Source organism: Photinus pyralis, unplaced genomic scaffold (genome assembly GCF_008802855.1).
Source record: "Photinus pyralis isolate 1611_PpyrPB1 unplaced genomic scaffold, Ppyr1.3 Ppyr1.4_LG4, whole genome shotgun sequence".
Lineage (NCBI taxonomy): Eukaryota > Metazoa > Arthropoda > Insecta > Coleoptera > Lampyridae > Photinus > Photinus pyralis.
In genome coordinates this window covers 49,963,335-49,975,386 of record NW_022170511.1, presented here as the reverse complement: position 1 = coordinate 49,975,386, position 12,052 = coordinate 49,963,335, and the positions used below count along the sequence as shown (strand labels likewise).

The following is a 12,052-nucleotide window of genomic DNA, read 5'->3' as shown; positions in this document are numbered from 1 at the left end:
TTGTTGGAGATTTTCTTGAGGATGTATAAATAACTAAACCTACGTATATCCCCAGATAAATGTCAGTTTTGAACTGTTCTTACTTGAAAATGTTATAATCATTTTCAAAGTAAAATGTCTAAACCATTGATCCACGGATATACAAAGATGAGATTTTGATTAAATTAATGGACTTTAAAGAAACCTGATGCAAATTCCCTTTCTCCTTTATTGAATTTATTGAAATGCATTTGTTTTGTCCTACCTATACTTAAACAACGTATCATCTAAGAAGTCTGTTCGCTAATTGTCACTCACTTCCCTCATCAGATCATTTTCAGTAAATTAATTTCTAACAACTTTATTTCGAGTTCACATACGATTTTTAAAGGTTAATGTATGGAAGACCCGACGCCAAACACATCAAGCTTGATATTCGATGCCCCACCAACTTTCGTATCCCTTTCTCCAGTTTTCAACCCTTACATTTCCGAATGCACCCTATAAAGTCCCAAGCATTCGTGCAGACTTGAAGAAATTTGCTGCTTCTCCGTAAACGATGCACATTTTTCAAGCTGAAAGCAGATTAAATGATATAGGATAGGATCGTTCTAACTATTAAGATCAAAATTTATTATTTTTTACTATAGGTACATATAATTTATAAATAAGGTTATCAATTCAACAAGCCACTGTTACAAATTCGCTATATTTAAACCACATATTACAAGATATTCATTCGTCATCTTCGCTAATTTTAAAGCAAAGAAATTGTATTATGGAAGCAGCGCATATCACATATGCTGTACCTACCAGACAATGCAGGGTGATCCACCAAAAGATTTCCTTACTCTACTTAGAAGCCACCGGCGTACGCAAAGGGGGGGCTGAAGGGGCTACAGCCCCCTCCGAAATAATCGACTTAACTACTCAGCGGCACATCCCGTAAGTCGTCAGTCATGGTATAATTATTTAAATGCCAAGCGACAATAAAAATGTTGCAGTTGCTGGAAAAATTACCTTACTTTTTCCTTCACTTACTTGATCTTGCGAATGTGTACGACATACGTGAAAATTTACATACTTTGGTCTTAATTCTCGAGCTTCAGTCCCTTCCGAAAAAAAATCCTGCGTACGCTTCTGTAGAAGCATAACAAACCCTCATTTTGAAATCAATTGATTTGCATTTCTAATGGACCTTACTTGTTGAAATCCTATAAGCAGTGCCTGAGAAACAAGACTAATAATAAAACAACGTTTAAACGTGAGAAATTTGTATCAATCGTGGAAAATATTCACGTCTATTCTCCGTGCGCTAATTGTACACTATGCAGTGTTGAAATCTTTAAAAAAATTAAGATCGGTTGCAAAAATGGGTGATTGCCCCACAAGGGGTGGCCACCAATCTTGCAGGTCTTCAGTCTGTAGGTCCATTAAGTATATTTCCCCTGCCCAATAACGTGGTCTCTAAAGTTTAATATAAGTGCTCTACTAAATTTAAAGTGAAAAGTCAACTTAATTTCCTTTAAAAAAAGGTATCCATTACCATTTGGGAGTTGAAAGTCACCCCGTGGTATAGTTTGAAACAAGGGCGACGAAAATATCAATGGAAACTAAAGTTTACAAGTATACAAATACTAACAGAGCTGCGCAAGCCCTACCAAAAAAGGAATTAATTCGCAATTCACCAATCAAATCCTAATTCACCAGACTACAATTCACAATTCCAATTCCTTTCAAAAGGAATTAATTCATAATTCAAAAAGGAATTGTATTCTAATTCACAAGCCTTCTTGCGACGTGTTCGTAACGTCATTGTGGTTCTATAGACATGCACTGTAACGTGTTACGTGATCTTGAGAAACACGCAAAGTGCAGAAATCATCAAGTAACATAATAATTTCAATACGCAAACTGCAATTTATATCTTTACCCAAAATCGTCATGAAACCTTCGTTTTCATGTCTATTATAGTTGTTGTCGGGAACTTTGAGTTTCCATGTCAGAGGTAGACCAGACTACTTTTCCTTCATAGCCCGTCACTTTACCGACCGCATCTGTCACTTGACCGGTCGTACATGTTAGGTATGTCACTTTGGGAATGGTAAACACCAACAACACCTAAAATACGGTGTTGTAAATACACGAAATCTCCCCATCTTACCATTCCTGATCGAGCTACCCCATTGTGAGGTATACCAACCATTTTCATCATGTCTTATGTCACTTTTCTGGCCGCGCCTGTCAGTGTCACATTACTAAATGTCTATGACTCCTGTCATCACTAATAGATTGAAATTAATCAAAAGTTCTATATGAAAATTGAAATTTTATATTAAAATACGATTTCGGGTAAAATTTAATACAAAACTTGTAAGTAAAGTGACGCTACCTGAACCTGACTATGAAATTGAAGTACTCGGCCCCATTATGGACTGCATGTAGCGTCTCCGTCTCTGAAAGGAATTAAGCCTTCACATGGTAGCTTAAGCCTTTCGTGTGATTTAAGCCTTTTTTACAATTCACAATTAAATTCCTTTTGTAAATGGATTTAATTACAAGCCCTTTTATAGCAGTACTAAAAAAGGCTTAATTCCGTTGGATTTAATTCACCTAATAGAATTAAATCACGAATTAATTCCATTTTGAATTAATTCATGCCCAACTCTAACTACAAAACAAAATTTTTTTTAACAATAACAGTGAAGCTTTAAATGCAGAATCCGATTCCTCCTCACACACAATCCATGGTGAGCGCCGTGCAGAGAGTAGCTCGATGGTAGAGATTTTACTTCTAAATATGTAAGGTGCCTAATGGAACATAGGGACCTTTCATTTATATCTAGAAAACGGAGGGGCGTAAATTCCCCACAATTGTCGTTTTCGTGCACCTACGAGCTCTGAACCGTTTCCGAGGATACGTCCTCATGGTTCACAATTGCTTAACTCCTGAGGCACCTAGTTTTTCAGATATAAAGTGAAAAACCAGAAAAGAGAACTTTTCACCTTCCTTTCACATTTTACAATCTTTACATGTGTAAGGATAACAACTCACCCCTGTTTTGGGTGTTAAATGGGAAGACAAATAAATAAAATCAAGTTCAGTAAACCAATTAAGTGGTAGTACGTCACATTGAGTAAGAATTGCTATATTCACAGTGGAAATTGCAGTATTATCACAGATTTAATAGTATATTTAAATCTGTGGTATTATTAAGCCTATGAGATGAATTTCTGCAGTAGCTACTTACAAGAACAGAGTTGTTCTGGTAGTGATCCTATAAACAACAAATCTTAGTGGCCCTGCAAATTAAAAATTATATTTGTACTAATACTTTTGAGCGTAAATCCCTTTTTCCTAAGTAGCTAGGCAGACCATTGGATCAGTCTACCAAATATTCATTTATACAATTGCAAAAACATTTTAAACAGATATAGGTACTAAGGAATAAACCTTGTTTGCGTATTTACGTGTTCCTCATAATCTCCAATCTTTATTGTTACAAGTTAAAAACTGAATCATTATATGCTTAATAGAGAAACAAATTCCAGATAAAGTACACACATTATAGGTAGCCGTGACCGTTTATCAAATTTGGTTTTCTAATGAGTAAACAAGCCCCAGAGTTGGAGTTAGAGCATTTTACAATGTAACAGTGCGATATACCTACATCATTTTAAAAGTGCAATTAATTCCTAATTAATCATTAAACCTTATATCTATTACCATCAGCCATGCTCCAAAAACGTGATTATGGTCATGGGGGTGTATATTTCAAACCGTACATCGTTAGACTGGGATTTTCATTAATTTACGCCAGTCTTCAAATAAAATATCAGACGCCGCTGACATTTTTTTTGTAAAATGGAAAGTAAGACTACAAAATGCGGTGAGATTTGATTTAGTCCTGAGATATTCCTCGTTGTGGCTCACGGATTGAGTCAACGGTTTTCGGATGCACGTATAAAGGTGCTTGAAGATTTAAAATACTTTTGCGTAAATTTTATTTATAGTGAAATCGTACGTAAGGTAAGGTAATATAACAGACAACAATAGTGGCAATAGTCCAAATGATGATGTGCGAAGTAAATACGGAAAATGTACTTTTGCTTATGCAAATCTATTTTGGTGAACCTTTCCTGAAAGTGCGAGATCATTATTTTGATTTCATTTATCTTAAGATTAAAATGTATAACATAGGTACATTCACTGATGAATGGAACTAAACCTTCGCACCTCTTGCTTGGTCCGTTATATCGAAAGGGGTGAATGAATAACACACTGAAGTGGAAGTCCATGAAGTGAAGTATCGAATTCCTATTGGTAAAATTACCAATTGGGAGAAGTATAAACAAACAAGCCCGTTGTAACGATTCAAAAGATACCTTTAGCTCGGTCAGGGCGAAGGCAGATAATTTACGTTAGATTTTGTGGTGCCTGCTTCACTCATGACTCTTTACACTATATTAACAAACGCGAGGTATATGGAGACCTTATCGAACAGGTAACGCCTACGATGATCCAAAGTAGAGTGAAATTCTTCCCAAATTGGAAGACTCCAGGCCCAGTTCAGGAATACAACTTCTTCATAGAATGTGTGATAATCTTTGAATCAAGGATTTTAACTACGACGAGTCAACTATGGAAAACTGTATAGTACTAGGAGTTTCTTGCTTTATATCGATAGCTAATTTAATTTCATTTTGTTTTAGTTTTGCGTAATTTTAAATCAATGTGCAGAAAACTATAAATTTGCTACCCCCTTTATATCCCTTCAAAATTAAAATACTTATTTAATAAAACCGTTGACTGATTCTTCGACTCTCTATAAATATAGATCCCTTAAAATCCTCCGAAATGCTCAGGGATTCCTTGAGATAAACGATTTTTAATTTTCCAGGCGTCCACCAAATAATCTTCCTGCGAATTCCACCCCACTGTGCCGTGCCTTATTCTCACCGTGGATTTCTAAAATCCCTAGATAATTTAAATGCTCTATGAAGATGAACTACTTCAGATGATAACAACATGACGTACGTATACTTTATTTTTGACCAAAGCTTTGTTTGGTAATAAATCAGAGAGCGAATTATTAATGCACAATTTCGTCAGCTAAAAAGTGAAAATCAATTGACGTTTAGCCTGTTTCAAATGATCGAAATTGTTCCACGTTTGAATTCCTTTCGTTAGTCCTCTGTAAGTCATTCTGTTACGATGGGGGGCGAACCCATAACCAGGCAAACCATACGACCTTCTGGAAATGCTGTTTAGCAAATGAAAAAAACACTTTAGTTAGACTATTGGAGATCCTACAGATCTAGGTACTACTAGAATTTAATCAAAGGCAGCATAAGGGTGACACTAAAAGAAGATCTTTTTGACGTAGTTTCTTGCTTTAGTGCCCATTCAACGAACCAACTTTTTACTGGTATAGGTATTATGGCATTAGATTTTTAATGTACATTTCATACATTTCATCCTTCATTTATGTGTGTATCTGTTCACAATATACTTTTTCGATTTAAGTATCGTTCGTAAGTTTTCATATTGTAGGATGGAGAGTAGGTTCAATTTGTCACAAGGTGGGTTTGGTTAAAATCTGCATGTGAAATCGGCACTTACAAAGTCTGATTTGGGACATTGTTACTTCGTACTGTCTTGCGCATTATTAAAAGTTTTATAACGAAGATACAATTGTTGATAAAGACTAAATTTCTTGTTTTTCTCTTTTGTGCCTAGTATGTTTGGATCTACCTTTCGTACTTTTTACTTATAGGCTAGCTCAGATTAAGAGGGTAAGCATAGGAAAGAATTCAGTAAACTGTTCTTTCAGTTACGTATTAATTAGGAATTTATAATCTGGAAAAAGATTAACTCAAGTTATAGAAATGTATTTGTAAATTCTTCAGAAACTTATAATACTCGAGCGTATTTGAAGAAATTACTCAACTTTTTAACTAAACCTTATAAATGTGATAAAATTCCAAGAAAATCTTTCAAACTGAATACATTCTGAAATCAAACAAATTCTTACAGTTACTCTACAGAGACAAAAACCTAACCCCTAACTTTACTCAATGAACAATGTGGTGCTGCTTCTTTGGATGAATTTTCCAATTTATGGTGAAATTCAGTTACTAATTATTGGTGCACTTAGTTTAGCACTTAGTACCTATAATCTATTTATCTGCGATGCGCGATCTCATTTAATGTTGTCGCACTACTATTCGCAATTACTTACTCACTTACTTCCTTCAAATGATTCCTTCTCAGTGCACAAACGCTATTCAAGCCTTTTTGACTATCGACTGACAAGTTTCTACTCACAGTTTTGAGTCGTCCAGCTCGATGTTATTCGGCTGAAAATGCATCGTTGAGCCGTTTAGCGTCATTTAGTTCGAACAGATCCTTACCATTAATTAATGTTTGGGTCTTAAATTTTAGTAATTTATAATTGGGCGTAATACCTACTTGGATTTAATGCGTTGCAACAACGCCTTCTGCATTTGAATATGAACCAGTTTTTGTTAATGGTCGTTTTTCTTTGCGAAATTATGTGCCCTGTAAACTAATTATATTACTTAAAATTTCACCATTACGAAAAAGTCAATTATTTGTTATTAAGTTTGCCCAAGTGTGTGAGCAGCTAACGTACATTATACTAAATTTAACTAAAAGAATTATTATTCCTTTTTGCTTGTCTCTTTGATGTTATACATTTATATTTTAATGTTAGAACTCCATGGACATTAATTGTAGTAATTTAACGAAATTTGCAAATAACAGAAATAGTTGACGACTATAACTAAAATTTTAATTTAAAATCTGACAACGCACAACGTATCATCATCTAGGTAGTCTGAGTCTAAAAGAAGGGGTGTGGTAGGTATATTATTAATCAGTGTATTGGATTGATATACTAAACGTTAATTTTAGGTACCGTAATCTGAGCAGACTTTTGCGCAAAAGAGTACTAGTTATTTAAAATGAATTCGGTAGGAAGTTCATTTAAACGATATATAACTGTAAATTGTGGCGTTTGATGTAACATTGCAGCGTACTGCCTATTACGTGAAAGTGATTGATAACAATGTTTCTCAATATTTCCTGAATACAGCCCTGTCCTCTTTAGGATTTGTATAAAAACTAAAGTTTGGCAACAGCGCATTAACCAACAGTTGGAAAGTTGAAATGTCATTAAAGAGAGGTAACCTAAAATAATGTTTGTTATTATTAGGACCTACATTTAAAAATATGTTCGCACAGACAAAGCGTTTTGTTTGTATACATACTGCGTGCAATGCAGTAACGGTAAGTTACTCTATTCTTACAATTTTCATTAACCAGTGACCTGCTTTAACAGTACCTTATGGACACAACGGATTAATTTCGCAATTGCCACAAAAAAAATGGAAAGATCAGAATCAAGCGATTCCGATTCAAATTCATCGACTTCATGGGTCTTTGTACCAGATGACGCGCCGCTAGTTGACAATAACGCAAATGCTTTTCATTTAGATTGCTCACGAGAACCCATTCAAGAATTAACTGAACAAGATTTCGCATCAGCCGGGTCTGATTTTGAAACCGAATCAGACGGAGTGAGTATCATTAGTGAAAGTGATGCAACTAGTGGAGAATACGAAAGTAGAACCTGTGAGAATACCAGTGAACTGAAAGACCAATGCGAAACACTTTACAGCGATATTTCAACCATTAAAAAAGTTGACTCGACATTGCTAAGTCAGGCAAAGAGGTTTTTGACCAGTAGCAATATCGTAGGAGTGGGCGTTGTACTTACGGCTGTCTTCTTGGGTTCCTACTCTTTCAAGAAGGTTACAGTCCCAGATGTCACTGATTTTATTGCCACTAATGTTGACAAAAGTGATTATTCCGATTTGCCATGCAAAAGCTCTGTCAACTTAGATGAAATTGTAGACATTACTATTGCGTGTACTTACAGCGGCAAGGAAAGCAAAGTTCTTATTAAAAACAAACAAATTAAGCAATGCGTAAGAGACAGGTATGGAAACACAGTTCCGCTAAATCCCATTGATCAGAGGAAGATTAATGATGAGGTCTTATAAAATAAAGGTATTTTCTAAGGTACTAACAGAAATTATTTTAGGTTACTCCACTACTCCAAAATAAAATAGAAAAGCTAGCTGAAAACAAATTTGACATGCACACTCCAGACAAGATAAATAAAAATAAACAAGAAAGCGCGGAAATTTCAACAAGACATAAACGTAAGTCTAGAGATGTGCCTTTGAAAGTAACTACATTTGAGAAACCTCCCAAATCTAAAATCTTCAAAACAATTAAAGAAACCAAAAGTAGCAAAGTAAAAGGGGTTGAACAAAGTGGAGAATGGTATACCAACATGCATAAAGCTAGACAGCACTCTAGGAAGCAAACCAATAAAGCTGGGATTTATATTGCTAAAAGGGTTAAAAATAAGTGGTATTTTAAATGGATGAAAGGTCGCGAAGAATTACGGCGCAGAAATATTTACAAGCCTTATTCGAGTTACTTGAATAATTAGGATTTGTAAATGAGAGGATTTATTTTTGTATGGCATGTAAATAGTGTTATGTACGTTAATTTTTTTAAATTTGGGTAGAAGTTTCCCATTTTAGAATGTGATGTTTTTAGATCCCTGTGAATTTTCTTTACAAATAAATAACTAAATATGTAATTCTATTCTGTTTTCTTATCCATGAGGTTTACATTCCACAACACTTCTCTAATGCCTATGTTTAGTAATTTTTATTACAGTATTTAAACACATTAAAGTTGATAAGTTGTTGACATAAAATCGAAATTTTAAAATGGATTAAAAAAATATACATGAAACTTTTGGAGTAGACAACATATACAATCGTTCCAAATTTTAAAGTATTGTCCTATAGGGTTCAGACCTGGACATCCAAGGTGATAAGCTGAAAATTGGTGGATAAGAAAAATTTAAGCTGATTTTTATTCTTTCTATATTAAAAGTGGTATCCTACTTTGCTTCTTGTCCTGCGGCCTTGGGGTCTATTGTACCCTCTAGCGTTATCCCTTATGGTACTGAACTTTATCCTCACTGCCTTAAGGCTGGACGACACACCTAGTCCATTGCGTCCGAAAACGATTGATTTTGTTTCACGATATCTGAATTCTGAGTGAAGATGCAGAAGGGGAATACTCTTGTGCAAGGTGCATGTTTTAGATAGTTAATAACACCGGGGTTTATTAAGTTGTTTTTTAGGTGAACCGTCGGCGGCTGTTAGAGTGCCATACTTATCTTGAAAAAAGTTTACCTACAGAGCCCGAAAAATTATGTTTTGATGATAGGCAGCTCACAATACATCAAGTCTCGCCTGTGGATATTACCATTTAATAATATTATTAAATGATAATATTCAATAATAATAATATTAATAATATATTTAACGTCCAACAGAAAATATATAATATAGAAAGCCGGCGTTGGTCGTGGGACACCTTGTATGTACATACAGTGGTGGTATTTTCAAATCGTGGACATTTCTCACAAGTCACACGTCTATGGACAGATGTTCTTTTCACGGAGTCACGTGGGTATACTGTTTCTGTGGTAAGTAGACAGTTTAAAAGTTTTTAGGTTATTGGCAATTGTACTTTGTTCTTTTTTTAACACTTAATTTTTTCCTTCCCTAATCCCCTTAAGTATTATAATGACTTCCTTGTGGACGAAACTACCCAGAACTATTTTTAAGGTAATCAAATTATTAGTAACAAAGAAGTAATTAGTTATTTAGGTACCTGTGCGATACTTAAACCTTTTAGAATATCAAAGCAAACACTTATTGAAGCAGAGTGGCGTGGCGATTCAAGATTTTTGTATAATAGATACAGAGGGAAACAATGGCCTTAATGCGTTCAGTAAGCTCAGATTCCCTACTTATATTGTGTACTAATATTACGTACCTCTGTAGATGCGGAGGAGTATGTAATAAAAGCTCAAATACTTGCGGGAGGTCGTGGAAAAGGGAGTTTCGATAATGGCTTCAAAGGTGGTGTCCACATTACAAAAAAGTAAGACTGTGACTGTTACTTTCATTTTCTATGATTTACGCAAACGTTTCTAGCCGAGGTGAGATCGAAAATATCGTTAATAAAATGTTAGGTCACAGATTAATAACGAAACAAACTCCGAAGGATGGTATTGCCGTAACAAAGGTGATGATCGCAAATAGTGTCAACATAGTACGTGAAACGTATCTTTCTATTATTATGGACCGGCAAAAAAATGGTCCTGTGGTGATCGCATCACCAGCTGGTGGGGTCGACATAGAAACTGTGGCAGAACAGACACCACATTTAATCAAAACAGTTCCGGTTGATATTGTGGAAGGTATCGGTGGGTACAATTGTTTGTAATACTACAACACGTTTTTTTAGGAATAACTGATGCGAAAGCGGCAGATATAGCGGACTTTTTAGAGTTTAAAGGCAATTTCCGAGATAAAGCGATTGAGGAAATAAAAAAATTGTGGAAATTATTTTTAGTCGTCGATGCCACACAACTAGAAATAAATCCTTTCGCGGAAACTGACAGGGCAGTTATAGCGGTCGATGCAAAATTAAACTTCGATGATAACGCAAAGTTTAGACAGGAAAGGGTTTTCACAATGGGTGACCTTTCAGAAGAGGATCCACGAGAAGTGGAAGCTTCCAAATATAATCTTAACTACATTGGCATGCATGGAAATATAGGGTAAGTAGCAACAGTTCGATGAAGGGTAATCTATCTATCTATTGCGCATGGAATGACAATAAATCATTTAAATTTACTATCAAAAACATCCTACAAAAATGTAGAGCGGACTAAAGTTGACTCTATCCGCAGAGTACTACCGTAGTGTAAAGAATAAAATGGTCAGACAATTTCCATAACATACATTTTGTTTAGTCCTCTTCAGGAGAGAAAGGTACTTTACCTTTTCCCTTGATAAAATTGTAAACACTTTTGGTTGTTTTTCCCACAAAATCGATTTATAAATAACGATGAACAAATTATTGGGTACCCAAAAAAAGTGTACGGCCCACTATATTGGGAATGGACTTATTTCTACTAGAAATTGGCCAATAAACAACTATTCTGATATTCTTTGTCAAAATACAGGTAGAACTCAAAAATTCATCAAATTCCATAAGGTGCCATCTATCTATTTTTGAAGAATTCAATTTTTCCTGCCGAGGCCTGTTTAGTTATAACCATTGTTTCAGTTGTTTGGTAAATGGCGCTGGTCTGGCTATGGCAACAATGGACATAATAAAACTTAACGGTGGTGAACCTGCCAACTTTCTCGACGTCGGAGGAGGAGTGAACGAAAAGCAAGTTTCCGCCGCATTTCAAATTTTAACAAAAGATAAAAATGTTCGTGCAATTTTGGTGAATGTCTTTGGCGGTATAGTCAATTGCGCCACTATCGCCAATGGAATCGTTCAGTCCTGCAAATCGAGTAAACTTACAATTCCACTTATTGTCCGGTTGGAAGGTACAAACGTGAATGAAGCGAGAAAAATAATCAATAATTCCGGATTACCGATTCAGACTGCTTCCAATCTTGATGATGCTGCTATGAAGGCTGTTAATAGCATTAGTTGACCATTGTAATTTGTTTAACGTATAGAAAATTTTGTATTTTTATTTTTTTTGCAAAAATGTTGTTTATAAATAAATATTTTGTTGGCAAGAAATGTTGCCGGATGTACAATTTTTTTTTCTGTTGCTGCATTTGACACTGGTAAACGGTGAATCAAATTGCTCCACTTTTGGTTATCTCAGGGCAACTGTCGGAAATAACAAATCAAGTCAATTCACAAGCCTTTAATCCTGGCCTTAACGGAGAGAGCGAACTCGGGCCCGATGCAGACCCCCCTACTGCCTTCGCTAGTCAATTCGTCCCCCTTTCTTTTGTAGTGCGTTGGTATCCAGATCAAGTCTACTGTATTAGACTCTCCTAATACCAAGCATACATACACATGCCCATCCCTCCTCTAACTTTAGGGATCTAGCTGTAAACCATACAAACCCTTAGG

General features: G+C 35.4%; 2 protein-coding genes across 2 annotated transcripts; both read left to right on the top strand.

The window, feature by feature from the left end:
- Positions 1 to 7,130: 7,130 nt before the first annotated feature.
- Positions 7,131 to 8,678, top strand: LOC116168315. The gene is made up of 3 exons (XM_031484072.1): positions 7,131 to 7,291; positions 7,344 to 8,058; positions 8,109 to 8,678. The coding sequence occupies exons 2-3, from the start codon at positions 7,390 to 7,392 to the stop codon at positions 8,523 to 8,525; spliced, it is 1,086 nt and encodes a 361-aa protein (XP_031339932.1). The 5' UTR covers positions 7,131 to 7,291; positions 7,344 to 7,389; the 3' UTR covers positions 8,526 to 8,678.
- Positions 8,679 to 9,464: 786 nt separating this feature from the next.
- Positions 9,465 to 11,727, top strand: LOC116169513 (succinate--CoA ligase [GDP-forming] subunit beta, mitochondrial). Its single transcript, XM_031485627.1, has 6 exons — positions 9,465 to 9,723; positions 9,766 to 9,889; positions 9,943 to 10,042; positions 10,096 to 10,361; positions 10,409 to 10,724; positions 11,237 to 11,727. Exons 1-6 carry the CDS (start codon positions 9,682 to 9,684, stop codon positions 11,616 to 11,618), a joined length of 1,230 nt encoding a protein of 409 aa, XP_031341487.1. The 5' UTR covers positions 9,465 to 9,681; the 3' UTR covers positions 11,619 to 11,727.
- The last annotated feature ends 325 nt before the right edge of the window (positions 11,728 to 12,052 follow it).

What these genes read in the sequence shown, in the direction of transcription:
- LOC116169513 (XM_031485627.1), top strand. Translation starts at nt 9,682, where the DNA reads ATGACTTCCTTGTGGACGAAACTACCCAGAACTATTTTTAAG. An exon ending in TCCGGTTGATATTGTGGAAG is followed by an intron (nt 10,362 to 10,408) that starts GTATCGGTGGGT and finishes ACGTTTTTTTAG; the next exon opens with GAATAACTGATGCGAAAGCG. An exon ending in GGCATGCATGGAAATATAGG is followed by an intron (nt 10,725 to 11,236) that starts GTAAGTAGCAAC and finishes CCATTGTTTCAG; the next exon opens with TTGTTTGGTAAATGGCGCTG.
- LOC116168315 (XM_031484072.1), top strand. Translation starts at nt 7,390, where the DNA reads ATGGAAAGATCAGAATCAAGCGATTCCGATTCAAATTCATCGACTTCA. An exon ending in AGAGGAAGATTAATGATGAG is followed by an intron (nt 8,059 to 8,108) that starts GTCTTATAAAAT and finishes AAATTATTTTAG; the next exon opens with GTTACTCCACTACTCCAAAA.